This window comes from Panthera uncia, chromosome C2 (genome assembly GCF_023721935.1).
Source record: "Panthera uncia isolate 11264 chromosome C2, Puncia_PCG_1.0, whole genome shotgun sequence".
Taxonomy (NCBI): domain Eukaryota; kingdom Metazoa; phylum Chordata; class Mammalia; order Carnivora; family Felidae; genus Panthera; species Panthera uncia.
The window spans coordinates 153,654,801-153,680,433 of NC_064810.1; the positions used below are offsets into that span (position 1 = coordinate 153,654,801).

At 42.4% G+C, this 25,633-nt stretch overlaps 1 protein-coding gene across 4 annotated transcripts in view; it reads left to right on the plus strand.

Moving 5' to 3' along the window:
• The window catches only part of FBXL2 (F-box and leucine rich repeat protein 2), a 132,074-nt gene that overhangs the window by 83,717 nt on the left and 22,724 nt on the right, over positions 1 to 25,633 (plus strand). For all 4 annotated transcript variants that reach the window (XR_007457435.1, XM_049629084.1, XM_049629081.1 and 1 more), the window contains exons 12-13: positions 163 to 207; positions 794 to 850. Coding sequence is in view for 3 of the 4 variants with exons in the window: in XM_049629084.1 (XP_049485041.1) it covers positions 163 to 207; positions 794 to 850 (102 nt within the window). In the remaining variant the exon portion in view is untranslated. The remainder of the gene's footprint in view (positions 1 to 162; positions 208 to 793; positions 851 to 25,633) is intronic.

The following is a 25,633-nucleotide window of genomic DNA, read 5'->3' on the forward strand; positions in this document are numbered from 1 at the left end:
GCAGGGCACGCCCCTTCCTGGAGGAGCGTGAGGGAGGCGGGGCCAGTGCGCGCGCGCGCACGCACACACACGTGCACACACACGCGCGCGCGCGCGCGCACGCCACCAGTGCTGCCCTGACCACTGACCGCATGGTGGGGGTGGTTTTATTGGCTTTTTCAGAATTGCCACGATCTGGAGAAGATGGATCTTGAAGAATGCGTCCTGGTGAGTAGACTCCTGACAAGCCCTGCTAGCGCTGGCCCCTCAGCCCCGACGGCGGGCCTCAGCCACTCACCCACACCCCACCTGGCTGTTGCGTGCACCCCGCCTGCCGCCGTGTGCGTCTCGGGGCCTGGGGACCCACGAGGGGCTGACAGCGGGCTGCATGGACTTTGGGCTCCTCTCAGCCATCCCGGCTACAGCTGAGACGTTCAGCTCCATCGTTTGCAGACGTCGAAATATTATATACGTCTTTCCCAGAGCCGAAGGGAGACTTAAGCTTGCGTGTCCAGTGATGGGGTGACTCTACAGGGGAGAATCCTGGGGGACCCTCCTTACCTACTTCCTGTGTGTCCCCCGTCCCTGGGCCCTCGTGGGGCCCGAGAGGAGAGCCCAGAGAGCAGCTTAGCGACCATACACTCGAGTGGGCAGGTGTGAGGTTGCCTGCAGCGAGAGGAGCCCCCAGCCCGGGTGTGCTGGAGATGAGCTTTCGGTTCCGTTTCACACCTTCGGTGCTCTGTTCAGGAGAAGCCCACATCAGGTGCTAGGTTCTGGCGTAGAAGCCACACTGACACAGCGTGTTTGTCTGCAGATAACCGACAGCACTCTCATCCAGCTCTCCGTCCACTGTCCCAAGCTGCAAGCCCTGGTGAGTTCGGGATTTTCGTGACATCATGCGCCGCTTAGGGACGAAAGAGCTCTCCCCTGGCACCGAGAGTCTCTTTGGTTTTCCTTTCTGTAAAGGCGCCATCATTCTTGGTTTCAAAGACCTGTTAGTTGGGCTAACTTGGGAGGCAGGGTATCTGAATGTTCCCGCTTTCGTTTTACGATGCAAACCTACTCTAGAGACCCGCGGCCTTACCGCTCCGTTCACAGTCATCGTCTCAGGGACGGTGAACTTAGCGTGTTTCGATGATAGATCTAGACAAGAGATTGAGGCCATCCTTGTGTCGTACGTGCATTCCATACCTGCTCGCATGTATCTACAGGGGGACGGGCATGAAAATACCTCGCAGGATCCTAAATGAGCCGTGAAAAGTGTCACCGAGACTCTTGGCCACGCGGACCTCTCGTGCACATTTCACGAGCGGCCGTTAGACGGCGAGCTAGCCCGGACAAGGAAGGCATCCTTGCGTTCACTGGGCGAGCCCGTGTAAGCTGTGCTGTGCCCCTGGACACGCTGCCTCGTTTTAATCCCCCCCACAGCCCTGGGTGGAGGCACTCTGGACGTCCCCTTTTTAGCGGTGAGCACCCTGCGGCTCAGAGCAGCTAAGAAACTTGCCCGAAGTCGCACGACTGCTCAGAGGCCCCAGATCTCTTGGCCTCCACGGAGTCTGGTCTTTCTCCTCCCCCTGAGGCACACCACAGGTTTTTCTTAAGCTACAGAAACTGTGGTCTTTGAAACTTGCTCTCTCCTCAGGGGCTAGAACTTTTTATAACGTCATTCAAACTCCTTTGGCCTTGAGTTATCGTCCCCGCCAGTTTTCCTTATGGTCACATTTCCTCTGGATACTTTTCCCTCCAGGTACAAGTCCAGCTGGACGTGGACAGCTCTGGTACTTTCTTTTTTTGTGAAGGGTCTGGAGTCAGATTGTATCCAAACCCTCTAAATTGTCTCCCTCCCTACATGTCTGCATATGGAATGCAGATAATTTTGTAGTGCTGCCTTTACTCCCCAATTAGTTCAGATCCAGTTTTATAATTGACTTGACCGTCTCCATTCCTATCCCCCTTGACCCCCAGGCTCTCAGAGATGGGAAATTCAGGAGCCCTGTGCTTTATTTCCCACTTCAACCCCTCCTCTTGGCTGCTCAGGGTTCTTGCTGCCCTGCCCTGAGGTACCCTGCACTCAGGCTCCCAGGCCTTCATCAGCATCCACCAGAAATCTCAGATCAGGGTGGAGGGGCCCAAGTGGAGGCCCACCCGGCACAGCAAACCTCCTACTAGCTCTGTGCCTCCCGAGGAGTGTGGGGCCCGCTGGCGACAGAGTGGGTCCGTCTGACAGATGTCAGGTGTTCTCCCGGCAGGGACACTGGCGACTGAAAGTCTTCCCCATCTTGTCCCTATACTTCTACAAGCTCTTTCTAGAAATGGGACTTAGAATCAAAGATGAGCTATAATAAAGCCAAAAGTCCAAGAGCCCCAAATAAAAACTAAGAAGGATTATTAGCAGACAAGCAGGGAAACAGTGGCAGTTGCAGTCTAAGCTTAGCGTTGATCATGCGTAATCGCCGGGACAGAACAAGGAATGATCTGGATTACGTCTGTTGCACGTTCACCCCACTCAGCCTACGAACCCCTGTTGGCCACCACATGCCAGGCTCTATTCTAGGCCCCGGAGAATAAAAGACGGGTCATCAGGGGGCACCTGGTGGCTCAGTCGGTTGAGCGTCTGACTCGACTTCAGCTCAGGTTGTGATCTCGTGGTTTGTGAGTTCCTGCTTGGCATTCTCTCTCTCCCTCGCTCTGCCCCTCCTCCACTCGCACGCTCTCAAAATGAATAAACTTAAAAGAAATAAGGAAACTTTTTCAAAAATGAAAAACAATTCACCAGGAGAGGCCAACTTGATGCTCACTCTGAAACTGTGGAGAGGTGGCCTGGATCCTCGTTTTGGGGATACCGTGCTCCGGGAGCGCTAGGCACTGTGACGGGGGCAGCCCTCGGGTGAGAGCGCGGGCCTGGGGAGAAATGCGCGTCTCCCGTGCGGACGGCGCCCGTGTGCAGCGCCCGCGCCCGTGTGCAGCGCCCGTGCCCGCAGCGCACCCGGAGGTTAGAGGCCGGCAGGCCGTGAGTGTGTCCAGTGACTCCTGCCCATCCCTTCCCCGCAGGCCTCATGCTGAGCCAGGCGGCCACGGAGAGCAGCCCCGTGCCGGCCAGCGGGCGGCCCGCCTTATTGAGGGAGCTTCAGATGGTGCTGTCTCTCGACAGAGCTGGGGGCGGGCCTCTCTGGGGTTCCCCTCGGGGACCGCGACCCCAGCCTGCAGAGATCAGAGGAGGCAGTTACTACTGGGGGGAAGGCTCCACAGACTCAGAATTTTGGAAAACGGCTTTTGTGTCTTACTGTAAAGATCTGCGAGCAGGAGAACGGAAGTGACCGCCGGTCCAAAGCCAGGTGACCATCACGTCTCAGCTCCCAACATTTCAGTTTCCGAGGCCATCCTTAGACGCGCCCTAGTTTTAACTTGTAGGCTTAGGCCGTGTCACCGGTAGGTTCTGTTGATTTTCAAACTTGCTTTGTTTCCTGCTTTCGTTTTCTTTTTTTAATTTTTTTTTTTTTCTCAACGTTTTTTATTTATTTTTGAGACAGAGAGAGACAGAGCATGAACGGGGGAGGGGCAGAGAGAGAGGGAGACACAGAATCGGAAACAGGCTCCAGGCTCCGAGCCGTCAGCCCAGAGCCTGACTCGGGGCTCGAACTCACGGACCGTGAGATCGTGACCTGGCTGAAGTCGGACGCTTAACCGACTGCGCCACCCAGGCGCCCCGTGCTTTCGTTTTCAATGCCAGAGCCAGTTCGGAGGGACTTTTAAAAATCTTATTATGCAACTCATTTGTCCCAGAGGCTATCCAAGAAGAATTTTAGCAGTTTATTATATACACATTTAAAAAAAAATTTTTTTTAACATTTATTTGTTATTGAGAGACAGAGCATGAGCAGGGGAGGGGCAGAGAGAGGAGGAGACACAGAATCGGAGGCAGCCTCCAGGCTCCGAGCCGTCAGCACAGAGCCCGACGCGGGGCTCGAACTCACAAGCCACGAGATCGTGACCTCAGCTGAAGTCGGGCTTAACCGACTGAGCCCCCCAGGCGCCCCAGGCAGTTTATTATATTAAAGAGTAAGGAATATACCCTAAAAGCAAAAGCCCCATTCCTGTCTTCATTGCTGTAGAGCTTTATCTTTCATCCAGATTGGTCAGAGCTCAGGGATGTTGTGTAGGAAGCCCAGGCCATCAGGGGCCTGGTCAGTCACTGCGCTTTCAGAATGACAAGCATTTAAGTCACCCAACTGCTAGAAGGCCGCTCCTGGGGATATGAGACAATCTCATTATCGAAACGCTACTCAACTGCTCTAAAGGAAAAGTAGGGACTTGGTACCATTTAGGTGAATACGTTGTCCATTTTAAGGTGAAACATTTAACGCCTTGGAAGATAACAGCGTGAAGCAGACTGTGTGCTGTCGATGTCTCAGTGTCGCAGCTCACAATCTGACCAGCATCTCCTGTCTTTCCCCGCCACTCCTATCACCCATCTGCAACCCGAATCGAACCTAAATGGGTACTTTGAACCCACCATCTTGGGATGGCCAGTCCCCACTTGATGTCCCCTCCCTCTCCCTTAGATCGTCTGGTCGCTTATTAACTCACTCCCTTGAGCCTCAAGATTCACCTTCACTTAGCACAGCTGTCGTTCTGTTTAACGCTCAGCTGCTGAGCCCAGGTGTTCTTTTTTAATTTTTTTTAAGTTTACTTATTTGTTTTGAGAGACAGAGACAGCATGAGTGGGGGAGGGGCAGAGAGAGAAGGAGAAAGAATCCCGAGAAGACCCCACGCTGTCAGCGCAGCGCCCCATGCGGGACTCGAACCCGTGGAACCGTGAGACCGTGAGTCGGACGCTTGACCGACTGAGACACCCAGCTGCCCCTGCTGAGCCAGCCTCGAAGCAGGAGCAGGCATGAGGTCGATAAGGGCTTACCAGCCGTTTGTGTGCTGGAAACAGAACATACTCTTAGCCTGACGGAAGCCATGGCTGGGCTTCAGAGGGAGGGAGGAGGGGACATGAGGCTCAGTGGCAGGCAGGACCAGGGCCTCACGGCTCCTGCTAAGTGGGCGGACCTGTCCCTCTCCAGGGTCTCTGTGAGACCTCCCAGGCTGACGGTGAGAAGCGGAGGTGAGGGCTCGCAGTCCGAAGGCCCGGTGTTGCGTGGCGTGCCCGAGAGCCAGCTGGCCCATATTTTGCTTCCAAATTAGGGACCCTGGTTTATTCATGCCTTCCGGTTATCTCAGCTTAGAATGCTGAGCTCCACTAGACTCGGATCACTCCTGAAACTATGAGCAGAGCAACTCCAAGCCCACAGGGGACCCACAAATCCTGTACCAGCTGCTGGGGCTAAACCCCACTCCCAGTACACAGTATCCCATGGCTAAGACTTTAAGTTTATTCTCACTAAGGTCTTATCCTCCGATGTGGGTGCATACAAATTTATGATGGCTGGCTATATCTTCCTGATGAATTGACATTTTTATCACTATTAAATGTCCTTTATCACTGAAAAAACTCATTGTCTGGAAGTCTACCAATATTAATATGTCTTCTTATGCTTACTTTTTGCCTGGCATCTCATTTTCTTCCAGCTTATCTATGTTTTTATATATAAAGACTGGCTTGCTTTTATCCAGTTTGAGAAACTCTCTTTTAATGGAAATGTTTAATATTTAATGTAATATTGATACGGTTGGGTGTTTTCCCCTTTTGTTTTCTATTCTTTGCCCCTCTTTTCCCACCTTCTTTTTGGGTTAACTAAATATTTAATTGTATTTTGACTTATCTGTTGGCTTTTTAGCCATATCTCTATGCCTTGAATTTTTTTTTTTTTTTTTTTTTTTTTTAGTGGTTACACTCTTAGCAATGGGAATTTAGGAGTAGTCTAGGATTGTGATTTGGACATAAATTCCCAGGAGACAGAGACAGGATCTTCCCTCTCTCCTCTACCAATAGCACCTGGCACAAGGCTTAGCCAGGGGAAACCACTTTCAATCCTCTTTTGGAACAAAGTGAGATATAAACAAGCCAGCCCAAATCTGAGAAACTTTTGTGTGAGTGATAAAGGTGGTCCCTACAACTATGGTGCTCAGGTCCCAAGGATTGCAGCCCTTTTCTGGAGACTGCCAGCAGCTCCCTGGCCATGCTAGAAACCTTCTATGAGAAGCTGATTTTTTGGAGGAAGGAGCAGTCGAGGAGCTCCTGTAATCAGAAATCCTAAACCCCCTACGTTCCCCTTATTCACAGTATCAAGCAACCTTGTCAAGGCAGCCTGGCCAGCTCCTTCAGTTTCACACTACCAAACTCAGAGAGGTGAGGGGGAGGAAAAGACATTTCTTATTTCAGTGTTCTTGTTGGAACAGATTTCAGGGCAAGATTCTGGGCCCTGGGGAAGAGGAAAGTGTCTGGATTCCTTAGGTCATGGCCTATCCTAACTTTAACAGACAAGTGGCTTGGATTTTTAATTTTTTTTTTTAATGTTTCCATAAATTTCCATTAAGTCCCTGGCTTTTGGTGGGGAGCACTGCCCAGGATGTGGGACATACACACACACATACATGCACACATGCACATACACACACTTCTGAGTCCTAGGAGACCCCTAGCAGCCTAGTAGAAGTGGAAGAAAGGGGGTGAGAAAAAACAAGTCTGAGTACTATCATATCAGCCTCCTATCTCTGCTGTAAATGAACTTCCTTAGCTTTAAAAATAGCAAGTCCTTCCTTATCAATAATCATTCCAAATGTTTAAAAAAATTTTTTAATGTTTATTTTTGAGAGACAGAGAGACAGAGAGACAGAGCACGAGGTGGGGAGGGGCAGAGAGAGAGGGAGACAGAATCCGAAGTAGGCTCCAGGCTCCGAGCTGCCAGCACAGAGCCTGATACGGGGCTCGAACTCACGAGCCATGAGATCATGACCTGAGCCAAAGTGAGACGCTTAACTGACTGAGCCACCCAGGTACCCCAATAATCACTCTAAATGTAAGCAGATTAAATTCCTCTATCAGAAGACATAGAGTGGCTAAATGAGTAAAAAACCATGACCTAGATACACGACCAGACCTAAAGCAATCTAACTTTACACTTAGAGCTAGAAAGAAGCTGGAAAGGAAGAAGCAAACCAAGCCCAAGGTTAGCCAAAAGAAGAAAATAACAAAGATTAAAGCGGATATAAATTTAAAAGGAGAAAATAGAAAAAAATAAATGAAACAGAGTTTCTTGAAAAAATAAAATTGGCAAACTCTCAGCTAGACTATGGAAAAAAAGAGAAAGGCAAGTAAAGTCAGAAACGAGAAGAGACATTACAACTTAAGATGTGAATACAAAGAATCATGGAGATAACTATGAACAGTTATTTGCCAACAAACTGGATAACCTAGAACAAATGAATGAATTCCTAGAAACATATAACCTACTAAAACTAAGTTATGGAGAAATAGAAATCTTTAATCAGAATCATAACCAGTATAGAGATTGAATCAGTCATCAGAAACCACCTAATGAAAAGCCTGGGACCAAGTAACTTCACTGGTGAATTTTACCAAACACTTAAAGAGGAATTAATGCCAGTCCTTCTCAAAAGTTTTCAAAAACTTAAAGAGATAAAAACACCTCTGAACTCATTTTATAGGCAAACATTATTCTGGTACCAAAGCTAAACACACCACGAGAAAAGAAAATTACAAGCCAATATCCCTATTGAATATAGATGGGTACATCCTCAATAAAATACTAGCAAACTGAATCCAACAGGACATCAGTAGAATAAAGGATAAAATCACAAGATCACTTCAGTAGATGCAGAAAAAGCATTTGTTGAAATTCTATACCTTTTCATTAAGGCTAAAAAGTCTTAGCCGGAGAGGTTAGATTAAAAAAAAAAAAAAAAAAAAAAGATAAAAGACATCAACATTGGCAGGGAAGAAGTAAACATATCCCTGTTTGCAGACAACTTAGTATTATATAGAGAAAACCCCCAAAGACTTCATTTTAAAAACTTAAAGAACTAGTAAATAAATTCAGTAAACTTACAGGATACAAAATCAACATACAAAATTTGGTTGTATTTTGTATACATTAACAAAGAGCTATTTGAAAAGGGGATTAGGAAAAATAATTCAATTTCCAGTAGCGTCAAAAAGAATAAAATACTTAAGAGTAAACTAAGGAAGTGCAACACTTACATACTGAAAACTATAAAACATTGATGAAAGAAATGAAACAAATGGAAAGACATCCCATGTTCCCGGGTTGGAGGAATTAATATTATTAAAATGTCCCATACTACCCAAAGCAATCTACAGATTCAATGCAGTGCGTATCAAAATTTCAAAAATATTTTTTACGGAAATAGAGTGATGCTGTAGTTCATATGGAGCCACCAAAGATCCTGAATAGCCAAAGCAATCCTGAGAAAGACCAAAGCTGAAGGCATCACACTTCTGATTTCAAGTTATATATTGAAACTACAGTAACCAAAACAGTATGGTACTGGTATAAATACCAACATGTAGATCAGTGGAACCCAATAGAGAGCCCAGAAATGAATCCATGTGCATATAGTCAACTGATGTTCCACAAGGATGTCAAGAACACACAATGAGAAAAGGATAATCTCTTCAACAAACGGTGTTGGGAAAACTGGATATCCACATGTAACAGAATGAAATTGGACCTGAACTTTATTCATACATAAAAAAACAACTCAAAAATGAATCAAAGACTTAAATATGAGATCTGAATTGTAAGAATGCTAGAGCAGGGGTGCCCGGCTGGCTCAATCTGTAGAGCATGCAGCTCTTGATCTCAGAGTCACGAATTTGAGCCCCACTTTGGACATAGAGATTACACACATACATACATAGACCCCTAGAGGAAAATAGGGGAAAAGCTTTATGACATTGGTCTTGGCAGTGATTTCACAGATATGACACCAAAAGTTCAGGCTACAAAAACAAAATTACACAAACAGGATTACATCAAACTAAAAAGCTTCTGCAAAAGAAAACAATCAGTAGCGTGAAATGGCAACCTGTAGAACAGGAGAAAATATTGCAAGCCATTTCTCTGCTAAGGGATTCATGTCCAAGTTATAGAAGGAACTATATAACGCAGTAACAAAAAAACCAATAACCTGATTAAAATAGGCTGAGGACTTGGATAGATATTTCTCAAAAAAAGATACACAACTGGCAAGCAGATACATGAATAAATGCTCTTCACTAATTATCAAGAGAATGCAAATAAATATCATACTTGCCAGGATGGCTATTAAAAAAAAATTTTTTTTTAAGTGTTGGCAAGGATGTGGAGGAACCAGAAGCCTTGTGCACTGTTGGCAGGGATACAATATGGTGCAGCCACTGTGGAAAACGAGATGGAGATTCCTCAAAATTTAAATCCAACTACAATATGATCCTGCAATTCCACTTCTAGGTATATATGCAAAAGAATTTAAATCAGCACCTTGAAGAGAGATTAGCACTCTCGTTTTCATTGTAGCACTATTCACAACAGCTAAGATGGGGAAACAACCTAAAATGTCCATCAACAGATGAATGGATACATAAAATGTGGTATATACATACAATATAATACCATTCACCCTCAAAAAAGAGGGAAATTCTGCACTATTTGACAACGTGGATGGACCTTTAGGACATTATGCTAGGTGAAATACACCAGACACAGAAAGACAAGTACCACACAATTCCATTTATATGCACTGTCTAAAATAGTCTAATTTATAAGATTAAAGACTGGAATGGTGGTTACCAGGGTGTGTGGGGGTTGGAAAATGGGGAGTTATTTATCAACAGGCATAAAGTTTTAGTTGAGTAAGATAAATAAGGTCTAGAGATCTGCTGTACAACATTGTACCTAAGTCAACAATACACTTAAAATGTGTTAGGATAGAGTTTATGTGTTTTTAGCACAGTAAAATCTAAAAAGAAAAAAAGACATACTGTGTGATTACACTTACATGAGGGTATCTACAGTAGTCAAATTCATAGAAACAAAGTAGAATGGTGATTGCCAGGGGCTGGAGGAGGGGAGATGAGGAGTATTTAATGGGTAGAGTTTCAGTTTTGCAAAATGAAAAAGTTCTGAAGATCCATTGCACAATAATGTAGGCATATGTAACACTATTGAACTGTACACTTTAAAATGTTAAAGATGGTAAATTATAAGTTATGTGGTTTTTACTACAATCAAAATTTTAAGGAAAGAATGGAAATCATGAAAAAAGGGATCTTAGGACATTAAGGAAGAAAGAACAGTGGAAAGAACAAGGAAAAATGTGTAAATACAACAGATTTTTTCTAAATTTTCTAAATTTCTAAATTCTGAGTTTTCTAAATTTTATTTGATGAAGCAAAAATTATAACCTTGTCTGCTGTGGTTCTCAGTGCGTATAGAAGAAGTAATTAACACAACATATGATAGGGGCACCTGGCTGGCTCAGTCACTAGAGCCTACGACTCTTGATCTCAAATTTGTGAATTTGAACTCCATGTTGGGCTTAGAGTTCACTGAAAAAAAAAAAAAAAAAAGACAACATATTATAAATGAGGAAGGGTGAAAGGACTTTTTAAAAGGGAGGTAAAGTTTCCATATTTTACTCAAATTGGTAAAATCTTGATGCCAATAGGTTGTGATAAGTTATGGTTGCATAATATAATATCTAGAGCAACCACTAAGAAGTCTACAAAAGAGAAACACTCAAACACAGTAGGTAAACCAAAACGGAATTTTAAAAAATGTTTCAGAAACTCATGGTAAGGCAGAGAAATGAAGAGCTGAAAGAATAGGGGGAAAGGGCCAAACATAAGCCCAAGCATATCATTAAACATAAATGGTCTCAATATACCAATTAAAAGGCAGAGAGTGTCAGAGTGGATAAAATAACGTGATCCAAGTATAAGCTGTAAGAAACTCACTTCAAATGTCACAATATTGGTTGGCTAAAGTAAAAGAAAGGGAAAGATCTACAAAAGAAACTTTAACGAAAACAGGAATGGTTATATTATTGTTGGATACAGTAAACTTCAGAGCAAGGAAAACTACCAGGGAGAGAGAAAGACATGACATAGTGATAAGAAGGTCAGTCCACCAAGATGACAATGCAATCCGTAATGTATATGCACCAAACAACAGAATTGCAAATTATGTGAAGCAAAAACTATTAGAAAATCCACAATTACAGTTGGACACGTCAGTATTCTCTCAACAATTGATAGTGCAACCAGCCAGAAAATCAACAAGGATATAGAACTCAACACCAGTATGAGAGTGCAAACTGGTGCAGCCACTCTGGAAAACAGTATGGAAGTTCCTTTAAAAGTTAAAAATAGAACTACACTATGATCCAGCAATTTTACTGCTAGGTATTTACCCAGAGGGTACAAAAATACTGATTTGAAGAGATGCATGCACCTCAGTGTTTGTAGCAGCATCATCAACAATAGCCAAATTATGGAAAGAGCCCAAATGTCCATTGACTAATGAATGGATAAAGATGTACACACACACACACACACACACACACACACACACACACACAGTGGAACATTACTCAACCATTAAAAAATGAAACCTTGCCATTTGCAGTGACATGGATGGAGCTAGAGAGTATTATGCTAAAGTGAAGTAAGTCAGAGAAAGACAAAAATATGATTTCACTGATACATGGAGTTTAAGAAACAAAACAAATGAATATGATGGTGAGGGGGTGGGAGCAGGGTGGAGAGAGGCAAACCAAGAAACAGACTCTTAACTATAAAGAACAAATTGATGGTTACCAGAGGAGGGGTGGGCAGAAGAATGGGTAGAAATAGGTGATGAGGATTAGGGAGGGCACTTGTGATGAGCACCGAGTATTGTTATGTAAGTGATGAATCACTAAATTCTATGCCTGAAATTAATATTGCAGTGTATGTTAATTAGCTGGAGTTTAAGTAAAAACTTGGGGGAAAAAAACATAAGTGTAGATGCAAAAAAAAAAAAAAAAGTAACTCCACACCATTAAGGACCTAATGGACATTTATAGAATATGGACATATAGACCTAATGGACATTTATATTATACAACATCAAGGGGTGCCTAGGTGGCTCAGTGGGTTAAGCATCCGACTCTCGATTTCAGCTCAGGTCATGATCTGACAGTTCATGGGGTTAGAGTCCCAGTGGGGCCCCACACTGGCAACCCGGAACCTGCTTGGGATTCTTTCTCTCTCTTTCTCTGCCCCTCCCCCACTTGTGCTCACTTACATCAAAATAAACATTTTTTAAAAATAAAAAAGAATACAACAGCAAAACACATTCTTCTCAAGAGTCCATGGGACATGTACAAAAAGAGGCCATATCTATATCCATAAAACACCTCAAAAAAACTTAAAATTTAAAAAGAAATAATCCAGAATGTGTTCTCTGACCACAGTAGGATCAAACTAGAAATCAATAACACAAGGTAACAGGATTTCTGAAGATATGGAAATTAAACAACAGACTTCTAAATAATCCATTGGTCAAAAAGGAGGAGTCAAGGGAATTTTTTTTTTTTTTTATGTTTAAGTACTCTCTACACCCAGCATGGGGCTCGAACTTAGCCCCTGAGGTCAAGAGTTGTGTGCTTCACCAGCTGAGGCAGCCATGTGCCCCTCACCCATTTTTTCTAAAGCAAGTCTGTATTATGTTCCCCCAAAAGTTAACGTATCAACCATAAGAACAAATTTTGGCCATGTCACTCCAGCAAATACACCTGTCTCTTGGAAAGAAGCATTTCTTTTTTTTTTTTTTTTTTTTATCCTTTAATCTCTACACCCAACATGGGGCTCAAACTCACAACCCCGAGATCAAGAGTCGTGTACTTCACCAACTGGGCCAGCCAGGCACCCCAAGAGCAATTTTTTTAAAGGTTAAATTAAATGAAAATTAAAATATAACATATCAAAATGTGTTGGATATAGCAAAACAATGCTAACAGGTAAATATATGGCATTAAATGATTACGCTAAAATAAGTCAAGTCTGGGGGCACCTGGCTGGCTCAGTTGGTAGGGCACATGACTTGGTCTCAGGGTTGAGTTTGAGCCCCATGTTGGGTGTAGAGATTACTTAAAATACATAAAATAAACTTTGAAACAAATGTCAGTCATCTTAAACTCCCACCCATATGAAGGCAGAAAAAGAAGATCAAAATAAGGAAAAGAAAGGATATAGAGCAAAATAAGGAAAAGAAGGAAAAAATGAGAGAACCCAGTGAAATTGAAATGTGAAAAATGGAAGAAAATCAGCAAACCAATTCTTTGAAACAGAGCTCTAGCAAGACCAAGAGAAGACACAAATTACCAATATCAAGAATGAAAGAGGGTACTATTGTTGCTAATGTGTGTGCCCCCCCAAAATTCATATGTTGAATGGGAGGTGATTCATGAATGAGTTAGATGCTCTTATAAAACAGCCTCCAGATGGAGCCCTCCCACATCCACCACTTGAGGACTACGCAGTGAGAAGACCTTGGCTGTGAACCAGGAAGGGGGCTGTCTCCGGCCACCATATCAGATATGCCTCCACCATGACCTGGGACTTCTAGCCCCCAAACCGTGAGAGAGAGAGAGAGGTCTGTTGTTTGTAAGCCAGCTCGTCTGTAGCATTCTGTTACAACACCACGAACATACTGAGTGAGACACGGGGCATCACCACCAGCCCTGAAGACATTAAGGATGGTAAGGGAATGCTAGGAACACCTCCCAGAAATCACTTTGACCACTTTACCTAGTACATTTAAAAGCACGAACTAAAGGGCACCGGCAGCTCAGTTGGTTTAGGTGCCCGACTCTTGCTTTAGGCTCAGGTCATGATCCCGCCATTCGTAGGTTCGAGCCCCGCCTCGGACTCTGTGCTTACAGTGCAGAGCCGCTTGGGACTCTCTTTCTCTGCCTCTCCCCTGCTCTCTCTGTCTCTCTCTCTTGAATAAACTTAAAAAAAAAAAAAAAAAAAGCACAGACCAACACAGCTCGTTCATTATAAAGGATCATTTGAATAACCTTGTTAGTACTAAAGTAATTGAATTTATAATTTTTAAACTGCCAATATATATTGCTTATATAGATATACAAGCAAATGCCCTTCCTTAACAAAACATTAGCAAATAGAATTCAGCAATATATAAAAATATTTATTACCCTGACCAAGCACAGTTTATTCCGGGGACACAAGTCTAGTTTAATATTTGAAAATGAATCAGTGTAACCACCATGTTAACAGGCTACAGAAGAAGAATTATCGGTTGCATCAATTAAAGCAGAGAAAACATTTGATAAAATTCAAAAGAAAAAATTAAAAAATTTTTTCAGTGCCAAGAATACAAGAGAAAAATCCCACTCTTATTTAAACCCCCTAATTACCCTGTTCCCCCACCCCCTCAGGGATAACCTCTTTCTGTTCCTTCTAGAGAAATTTTCTGTGAGATGGAGAGATGATCCCCCCCCCCACCACCTCCCTTACTTACTTTATGCTGTGTTGCATTTAAAAGCAGTCCTTCCTACTGTGCTCCTTTGCCCCTGCCTTCCCCTTGCCCTACCTCCGCCTTCTCAGGAAGGGTCGTATCAGCTGCTTACTTCCAGAATGTGGAACTCCTAACTAGATAATGCCTAGCAGTGGTAAGCTTGTTTTCTGGAATATTCCTTCCTCCTAACATACCTATCATGAACAGATGAGGAAATAAAAACCAGTCATAAATCTGTAGGATGCCAGGGGTGGGGGACAGAATACAGGGTGGGGGAGGGGGAAGAAAATACTGGGGTTGGGGAGAGGCTTTAAGGCTAGCCTGAGCTGATTATAATGGACAAGTCTCATCTTTTTTGAGCCTCAGTTTCTTCATCTGTAAAATGGAGATCATAATACCTATTCTGCAGGGATGCTCTGAAGCATAAATGAGATAATGTATAAATCGTGGCCTAAAGCAGAAGGCTTTGACTCTTAGCTCTTTATTAGCGTAAACTAAAAGGCCCTTCTTCTGTGTGAACCATGTTGGCAGATTTTCCTGTGAACTCAGGGAACAGGTCAAGAGTTCCTCTGATTATCCTTAAATTAAACCAGTTTTAAATCATGTAAATACTTGCACATGCCAGTATAGAAGCTTTTCAATTAATATGGGAGTATCTGCTTGATCCCAGAGGCAACTGTTAACGTTTTAATTCCTCAGTTCCTCTGTGTTAAAACAATGAAGCTGACACTTTTACACTATCTCCATCGTCCTCTTCCTCTAATCCGCGTGGTGCCTATGCGTGTATATCCACAGATATATGTATATGTAAATTAATATACATACATACACGCTTTGTTTCTGGTTGTTCTTTATGGTAAATAATTGTTTCTTTTAAAAAAATTTCAGCTCTCTCAAAAAAAAATTCAAAAGCGGGGGGCGCCTGGGTGGCTCAGTCCATTAAGCGTCCAACTTCGGCTCAGGTCATGATCTCACAGTTCATGAGTTCAGGCCCTGCGTCGGGCTGTGTGCTAACAGCTCAGAGCCTGGACCCTGTTTCGGATTCCGTGTCTCCCTCTCTCCTGCCCCTCCCCCGTTCATGCTCTGTCTCTCTCTCTCAAAAAAACAACAAAGACACGCAAAAAAATTGGGGGGTGCTCCTGGATGGCTCAGTTGGTTAAGCGTCTGACTCTTGATCTCGGTTCAGGTTGTGATTTCATGGTTCGTGAGATCAGGCTCCACACTGGATTCTGCGCTGACAGTGTGGAGCCTGCTTGAGATTCTCTCTCTCTCACTCTCTCTCTGTCCCTCCCCTGTGTGCGTACTCTCTCTCTCTCAAATAATAAACTTAAAAATCTTTTTTAATTAAAAAAATTTCAAATTCAATTTCTTGATTTAAACAGCCTCCTGAAAAGTTTTCTGGCTTTATTCATAAATAAATAATATTCATAAGTAAATAAATATTCATAAAGCTAAAAATGAATGAGCATCAGTAACTGATTACATAAATACTATTTTATGAAGAATTATGTAGTGTGGTTGGATTCATGAGAAAGGAGATATTTCCCTTGTTCAAACAGACCTCAAAGAGGAACCTTTCAAGCATCACCGTCTGACAGAATTTCTCTTTTTCTTTCTAGGTTCCTTTCCCCCTAATTTGTACTCAGCTGCCTATTTCTTGTTGCCAATATCAGTCTTTCTTGATTCTTTTTTCCCTTTGCAGAAACACCTCTCATCCATCCACTTATTTGTCCCATCCTCAGAACTCATTGGGCGCAAACCAGCAGGCATTTCCTTGTCTCAAAGATTATAGTAGGCTTCTAATTGCCCAACTGCATCTACATTTACATCCTGAATAATCTGACAGGGTGCTTTATCTTTTCTTTTTTCCTTTTTTTTTTAAAGTTTATTTATTTATTGAAAGTAATGTCTACACCCAACATAGGGCTCAAACTCACGATCCCAAGCTCAAGAGTCACATGCTCTTCTGACTGAGCCAGCCAGGCTCCCCTGGTGGTTTTTGTTTTCAATTTTAATTTTTTACTGAAGTAAAATGATACATGCAGAAAAGAGCACTTATCATCAGTATATGTATCAACGCACTTGCATGAGCTGAATGATGAAGAATCAACATTAGCAGACTCCAGACAGCCCTTTTCTGCTGTTCCCTTCTGGTCACCAACAGACACCCACCCACCACCATCAAGGGGAGTGACTTCTGACCCTAACCCCAGATTAGTTTTGCCCTTGTTTTGTACTTTATTATCCAAACTGTGTGAATGGAATTATCATGTGTACTCCTCTATGTCTGGCTTCTTCTCCATTATGTTTGTGAAATTTCCCCATATTCTTGAATGGAAGTGAATGTTGTTCATTCTTGCGGTATGAGCGGTTTCCAGGTTGGGGCTATTCGACCAGTATTGTAACGTCTTGTGATGAACACGTGTGTGCCTTTCGGTCCCAACAGCTGAGCCCCCACGGTGGAGGAGAGTTCTGGTCGCTCGGCGTCCTCCCCGGCAACTTACTTTCCATCTTTTTCATTTTAGCCATTCTGGCGGGTATGTAATAGTACACGATGGCATCTTTGAAAACCAAGTAGAATACCACCTTCTTAGCATTTCCCAGTGATCCGAGAACCAAGGTGAAACTCCTTCCTGTGGCCTGCACAGCTCCTGTTCCCTCCAGCCCTTCGGCATCTCGATGCTCCCTCCCTTCCCCTGTGCAGGACATGCCATTCTCCCCCTGCTCCCTGCAGTACCACCCACAACACGCTCCTCGCTCTCATCCCTCATGGCTCCTAACCCTTGGCGTGTCCAAGGGTCTAAAGGGGTCTAAAGCCACGCTGTTTCATTTCTGGAACCATAGCTCCACCAGTGCAGAAAAGCGTGTTCTTACTCACTGTTGCAGCATAGGGCCGGCCACAGAGCCAAGGAACAAATGAGTAATAGGACTTTGGTGTAACCTCTTTTGCCCCTGAACGGTTATGATGGGATGGATATTGCTTTTGTATGCATTTGGAGAAAGTGCCAGGTCTCAAACTGTTGAAATGGAGAACTTAAATTACAATTGTAATTTCAATTACAGAAATGCCATCTGGCTATATAACATTAATCTGAATTTGTTATGTCTGTTTATGCCCAAGAGAAGCCAGGAATGTCAGATCACACTGTTCAAGGTCTGTTTAACCATAACCATCAAACGTGCTCAGTATGTCTCCCGAGTCATGGCTGCGTGCATACTTTTCTAAATAACGTGGGCATCAGATTCGTTGATTGCACTGGTCTCCCTCAAGGGGAGAACTGGGCTATCAAACTGCACTAAATGGAGTAAACTCTGAAATTTCCCTGAAATCTTTTTTTTTAAACTTTAAAAAAGGTCTTTAATGATAAGTGAACAAGTTAATAGCAATTTAATAAAAATGATATAGCCATGCTGTGTCAGGAGTGGGTTTTCATTCCATTCCTCCATCACCAGAATATTAGTGAATCTATGGCGTATGTGGTTTCAGTCCACATCGTAATCTAATACCCAGCAGTTTGCTTTTCTTCCAGCACCCTGCTCCTACCTGACTCTAATTGAAAGCAGGACACTCTATTATTCTTTTGCTCATTATTGAACTGGATTCTTCTCAGAGCACCCCCACTCCATCCCCAGGGCATGGGGATCCCTGCTTAGGCAGACCACCCAGGATCCCACAGAAAAGTGGTCAGTCTGAGTGCAGGTAGGTGGTTGATCTCAGGTTTCTGTTAAGAACCATTAACTCTGTCTTGATGAACACTTATGAGGATTTACTCCATTCTCAAGCCTTGTGGCAGTAAAGTTTGAATTTTCCAGAATTACTGCTACTCAGAGGTATAATGGAGGTATAATTGATATAATATTATTTTAGCTTCAGGTGTACAATGTAATGATTTGATATTTGTATATATTGCAAAATGATCAACATGATAGAGTTTAGTTAACATCTGTCACCCTATTTAAAAAAGTTTTTTCTTAGAATGAGATCTTTTAAGATTTTCTCTCAGCAACTTTCAAATAACATTAACTACAGTCACCATGCTATACATTACATCCCTAGAACTTATTTATTTAATGGTTGGAAATTTGTCCATTTTGACCCCCTTCACCCTTTTCACTCCACCCCACCCCACCTCTGACAATCATCAGTGTGTTCTTTTTTTTTTTAATGTTTCAAATTTTTATTTAAATTCCAGTTAGTTTACATATAGTATAATATTGGTTTCAGAATGTATTCTCTGTATCTATGAGCTTGATTTTTTTTTAATTCCATGTATGTGGCATCATACAGTATTTTCTTTCTCTGCCTGATTTATGTCACTTAGTATAATGCCTTCAAGGTCCATCTGTGTTGTTGCAAATGGTAAGATTTCATCCTTTTTTATGGCTGAATAATATTCCACTGTGTGTGTGTGTGTGTGTGTGTGTGTGTGTGTGTGTGTGTGTGATGTTTTCATTACCCATTCATCATTAGTGGACACTCAGGTTGTTTCCATGTCTTGGCTAATGTAAATAATAATGCAATAACCATGGGAGTGCAGACGTTTTCAGATTAGTGTTTTCATTTTCTTCAGATAAATACCCAGAAGTGGAAGTGCTGGAAAATATGGCAGGTCTATTTTTAATTTTTTCAGAAGATTTTTAAATGTTTTATTTTTGAGAGCAAGAACACGAGCTGGGGAGGGGCAGAGAAAGAGGGGGACAGAGGATCCAAGGCAGGCTCGCTCAGCAGCGAGCCCAAAGTGGGGCTTGAACTCAAGAACCATGAGATCATGACCTAAGCTGGAGTCAGACACTCAACCGACTGAGCCACCCAGGTGCCCCTGTTTTTAATTTTGTTTAAGTTTATGTATTTATTTTGAGAGAGAGAGGGAAAGAGAGGATCCCACATAGGCTCTGCACCATCAGCACAGAGCTAGATGCTGGGCTAAATTCCACAACTGTGATATCATGACCTGAGCCAAAATCAAGAGTCGGTCACTTAACTGACTGAGACACCCAGGTACCCCTTAATTTTTTGAGGAATCTCCATATTGTTTTCCATGGTGGCTGCACCAACTTACATTCCCATCAACAGCACACAGGGGTTCCCTTTTCTCCACATCCTCAACAACATTTGTCATTTCTTATCTTTTTGATGATAGCCATTCTGCCAGGGGTAAGGTGGTATCTCATTGTGGTTTTGATTGGCATTTCCCTGATGGTTAACAATTTTGAGCACCTTTCCATGTGTCTCTTGGCTCTCTGTATGTCTTAACTGGACAAGTGTCTATTCAGGCCCTTTACCCACTTTTTAAATCAGCCCCCCCCCCTTTTTTGCTACTAAGTTGGATGCATTATTTATATATTTTGGATATTAGCCCCTTATCAGATATGTGCGTTGCAAATATCCTCTTCCATTCTTTTCATTTGGTTGGTGGTTTCCTTTGCTGTGCAGTATTTTTTAGTTTGATGTGTCCCACTTGTTTATGTTTACCTTTGTTGCCCTTGCTCTTGGCACTCATTCCAAAAATGTCATTACCAAGACCATTGTCAAGGAGCTTACTGCCTATGATGTTTTCTTCCAGGAGTTCTGTGGTTTCGGTTCTTACATTAAGTCTTCAGTTTGAGTTAATTTTTGCATATGCTATATTAAGATAGGAGTCCACTTTCATTCTTCTGCGTGTGGCTCTCCAGTTTTCCCAGCAGCATTTATTGAAAGAGTGTCCTTTTGCCGTTGTATATTCTTGGCTTCTTCGTTGTAAATTAACTGATTGTTTGGACTCTATTCGGTTCCACTGATCTGTGTTTCTGTTTTTATTTTTATTTTGTTTTGAGAGAGAGCACAAGCAGGGCAGAGGGGCAGAGCGGGGAGAGGGGAGAGAGGGAGAGAGAGGGAGAAGATCCTAAACAGGCTCCACACACAGCATGGAGCCTGACACAGGGCTCAATCCCATGACCCTGGGATCATGACCTGAGCTGAAATCAAGAGTCAGATGCTCAACCAACTGAGCCACCCAGGTGCCCTATGTGTTTGTTTTTAATGCCAGTATTGTACTGTTTTGATTACTATAGCATTCTTTGTAATGTAGCTTGAAACCAGGGAGTGTGAGGTTTTCAGCTTTTTCTTCTCAAAATTGCTTTGGCTAATCAGGGTCTTTTATGGTTCCATACAAATTTTAGGATTCTTTGTTCTGTTTCTATGAAAAATGCAATTGGAATTTTGATAAAGATTGCTTGAATCTGTAGATTGCTTTGAGTATGGACATTTTAACAGTTTGCCTTTTTCCAATCCATGAGCACAAAGTATCTTTCCATTAGTGTCGTCTTAAATGTCTTTCATCAAGGTCTTGTAGTTTTCACAGTACAGGTCTTTTACACCTCCTTGGTTAAAGTTATTTCTAGGTTTTTTATTCTTGATGCAGTTGTAAAAGGGATTGTTTTCTTAATTTCTCTTTCCGATTGCTCACCAGTGTACAGCAATGAAGCCAGGTTTATGTGAATTTTGTATCCTGAGACTTTACTGAATTTGTTTCCTTTAAAAATTTTTTTAATGTTTACTTACTTTTGAGAGAGACTGAGCACAAGCAGGGTAGGGGCAAGGGGCTGGGCAGGGGGGTAGGGGTGGGGGACACAGAATCCGAAGCAGGCTCCAGGCTCTGAGCTGTTAGCACAGAGCCCGATCCCGGGCTTCAATCCACAAACTGTGAGATCATGACCTGAACCAAAGCCAGACGCTCAACCAACTGAGCCACCTAAGCACCCCTGTTTATTATTTCTAATGTTTTTTGGTGGAGTCTTTAGGGTTTTCTGTATATAATATTGTGTCATCTGCAAATAGTGAAAGTTTTCTTTCTTTCTAATTTGGGTATCTTTGTTTCTTTTTCTTACCTAATTCCTCTGGTTAGGATTTCTATTACTGTGTTGAATAAACATGGCAAGAGTGGGTATCCTTGTTTCTTCCTAAGAGGAGAGTCTTTCAGGCTTTTCACCATTGAGTATGATGCTAGCTGTGAGCCTGTCATATATGGTCTTTATTATATTGAGGTATGTCCCTTCTTTACTGTTTTTTTTTTTTTAATCATCAGTGAATGTTGGATTTTGTCAAATTCTATTACTGCATCTATTTAGATCATAGGATTTCTGTCCTTCATTTTGCTAATGTGCTATATCATACTGATTGATTTAAGAATGTTCAGCCATCCTTGCATCCCTGAAATAAATTCCACTTGATTGTAGTGTATGATTTAATGTACTGTTGAACTCAGTTTGCTAATATTTTGTTGAGGGTTACTGCATCTATGTTTAAGAAGTTGTTTTATTTCTTTTTGAGAGAGAGTGTGTAGGGGAGGGGCAGAGAGAGAAGAGAGAATCCCAAGCAGGCTCCCCACTGTCAGTATGGAGCCTGATGTGGGGCTTGAACCCATGAACCATGAGATCATGACCTGAGCCAGTATCAAGAGTTGGACACTTCACTGACCGAGCCACCGAGGCGCCCCTGCATCTATGTTTATCAGAGATATTGGTCTGTAATTTTCTTTTCTTTTTCTTTTTCTTTTTTTTTTTTTTTTTTTTTGTTGTGTCTTTGTCTAGTTTTGGTTAGCAGGGCAATGCTTGCCTTGCAAAATGAGTTTGGAAATGTTCCCTCTTCTTTTTTGGAAGAGTTTGAGAAGGTTTGGTATTAATTCTAAGTATTTGATAGAATTCACCAATGAAGCAGTATGGTCTGGGACTTCTCTTTGTTGGCAGAGTTTAGATTACTGATTCAATCCCTTATTAGTAATCAGTCTGTTCAGATTTTCTATTTCTTTATGACCCAGTTTTGGTTGGTTCTTTGCTTCTGTGAATGTACTCGTTTCTTCTAAGTTGTCCAGTTTGTTGGCATATAATCGTTCTTAGTGTCTTATGATTTGTTGTACTTCTATGGTGTCATTTAGAATGTCTCCTCTTTTGTTCCTGAGTTTATGTAGTTGATCCTTCTCTTTTTTTTCTTGGTGAGTCTAGCTAAAGGCTTGTTAATTATATCTTTTCATAGAACCAGCCCTTCATTTCATTGCTCTTTTCTGTCTCTTTCATTCATGTCTTCTCTGATCTTTATTTCGCTTCTTGTACTAATGTTGGGCTTTGTCATCTTCCTGTAGTTCCTTAAGGCGTTAAGTTAGATGGTTTGACTTTGCTCATTCCTTGAGGCAGGTAGGCCTTTATTGCAACAAGCGGTTGCCCTGGAAGTGCTTTTGCTGTATCCCCTAAATTTTGGTATATTACATTTCCATTTTCATTTGTCTCAGGCATTTTTAAAACTTCTCTTTTGATTTCTTCTTTGACCCACTGGTGGTTCAGTAACATGTTACAGATCCATATATTTGTAAATTTTCCACTTTTCTTCTTATAATTGATTTCTGCTTTCATACCATCATGGTTGGAAAAAATGCTTGATATGGTTTCAGTCTTCTTAAGATTTATTAAGATTTCTTACATGTCCTAACATGTGATCTGTTCTGGAGAATTGTTCCACGTGCACTTGAGAAGAACGTGTGTTCTGCTTGGATAGAATGTTGTGTATAGATCTGGTAAGTCCATCTGTTCTAACATGTTGTGTATGGCTGATATTTCCTTACTGATTTTGTCTGGATGGTCTATCTATTGATGTAACTGGGGTATAAATGCCCTCTACTCTTATCGTATTGCTGTTTCTTCCTTTAGATCTGTTAATATATGCTTTATATATTTAGGTGCTCCTATATTAGGTGCATAAATATTTACCCATGTTTATGCTCTTGTTGGATTGACCCCTTTATCACTATGTAATGCTCTTCTTTGTTATTACGGTGTTTTAAAGTGTTATTTTGTCTGATGTATGTATGGCTACCTCCAACTTTCTTTTGATTTTCATTTGCATGGGATATCTTTTTCCATCCCTTTACTTTCAGTCTGTGTGTGTCCTTACACTTAGAGAGTCACTTATAGGCAGCATATAGATGGGTCTTTTTTTTTTTTTTTTTAATTCATTCAGGTACTCTGTATCTTTTGATTGAAGAATTTAGTCCATTTAAAGTAATTATTGATAGTTATGTATTTATTGCCATTATGGTAATTGTTTTCTAGCTGTTTTGTAGTTCCTCTTGTTCCTTTCTTCTTTTGTTCTCTTCCTTTGTGGTTTGATGACTTTCTTTAGTGGTACACTTAGATCCTTTTATCTTTTGTGTATCACAGATTTTTGCTTTGTGGTCACCATGAAGTTGTTACATATAACAACTTATATTTGCTTTATGTTTGTTTATTTTTGAGATAGAGAAACAGAGCATGAGTGGGGTAGGGGCAGAGTGAGAGGGAGACACAGAATCTGAAGCAGGCTCCCGGCTCCCAGCCGTCGGCACAGAGCCCGACACGGGGCTCGAACCCACGAGCTGTGAGATCGTGACCTGAGCCAAAGTCGGACGCTCAGAGGACTGAGCCACCCCAGGTGCCCCAACAACTTGTATTTGTAACTATTTTATGATAACTTATATTTGAATACATTCTGAAATTCTACATTTTTACTCTCCCTCCTTCCTGTTTTGTTTTCAGTGTCACATTTTACATCTTTTTATCTTGTGTATCCCTTGTTTGTAGTTTTAGAATTTTTTTTACTTTTGTCTTTTAGCCTTCAAACTAACTACACCATTACTCCACATTTACCTTGACCAGTGAGATTTAGCCTTTCTCCTGTTAATAATTAGTGCCCTTTCTTTTCAGCTTAACAAAGTCCTTTTAATATTTTTTGTGAGTTGGTTTAGTAAGATGATTAACTCCTTTAGCCTTAGCTTGTCTGGAAAACTCTTATCTCCAATTCCGAATGATAACTTTGGTAGTTAGAGTATTCTTGGTTGGAAGTATTTTTTCTTTCAGTACTTTGAATTTCACGCCACTCCCTTCTGTCCTGCAGTTTCTGCTGAAAAACCTGCTGTTAGTCTTATGGGGGCTCCTTCGTGCATAACAAGTTTTGAATCTTGCTGATTTTAAGGTTCTCTTTAACTTTTGACATTTTAATTATGTGTCTTGGTGTGCATCTCTTGGGGTTCATATTTTTAGAACTCTGTACTTCCTGGATCTGGATGTCTGGGGGGTTTTTTTGCCCTAGGTTGAGGTTTTTAGCCACCATTCCTTGAAATAAGTTTTCTCCTTTCTCTCTCTCTCTCCTCCTACTGAGAGCCCTATGATATGAATGTTAATCCACTTGATGTTGTCCCACATATCCCTTAAGCTCTCCCCACTTTTTTTCATCTGTGTTTCTTTCTGTTGTTCTGTTTGGGTGAGTTCTACCGCTCTGTCTTCAGGTTCACTGATTCTTCTGATTTATCTAGTCTGCTCTTGAAGTCTCTAGTGATTTTTTTTCTGTTACTATATTCCTCAGCTCCATGACCCCGTTTGGTGTTTTCTTACATTTTGTTGAAGTTGTGTATTGATCCATTTTCCTCCAGGGTATGGTGAGCATCTTTATGACCATTACTTACCCTTCTTCTTAAATTTTGTAATGTTTATTATTCTGAGAGAGAGAAATAGAGATGGCACGAGTGGAGGAGGGGCAGAGAGAGAGAGAGAGAACCCCAGGCAGGCTCCATGCTCTCAGCCCAGAGCCCGATCTGGAGCTCAAACTCAGGAAACCTTGAGATCATGACCCGAGCCAAGATCGGGAATCGGATGCTTAACTGGCAGTCAACCAGGCACCCCACTTATCTTTTAGTAAGGTGTTTTTCCTGAGGTTCCTAGATAAAAAGGCCTCTCCTCTTCATGAAGGAGTGAGCTCATGTAGAAGACGGACCTTCTTGTTCAACCAGTATCGGTGGCTCTCAAACCTTTGTGTCTGTACAGCCTGTTTTATTATTCATGGTTCCCAGTAGCTGAGGAGGTGCCAAGATCGGTCAGTGTCCCAAAAGGGAGAAGCTCAGCACCTAGATTCAGGCTGACTGGAAGATACTCGGGCAGCAGCTTAAAAAATATGCAATGTAGACAGTTCCTCGGGACTGCAAGCATGAACTCCACTGGCCACCAGGGCCAGGTGATCTAGGTGTCCTCTCGGTGGCAGTTGCAAAGACCAGGACTCCACACAAGTGTATAAACACCTGTGTGGGAAATACCGGCACGCTGTAGTGAGGCGGGGGGGCCACGCGCGCAGAGGTGGCGTGCACCTGCCTGGTTCCCTGAGA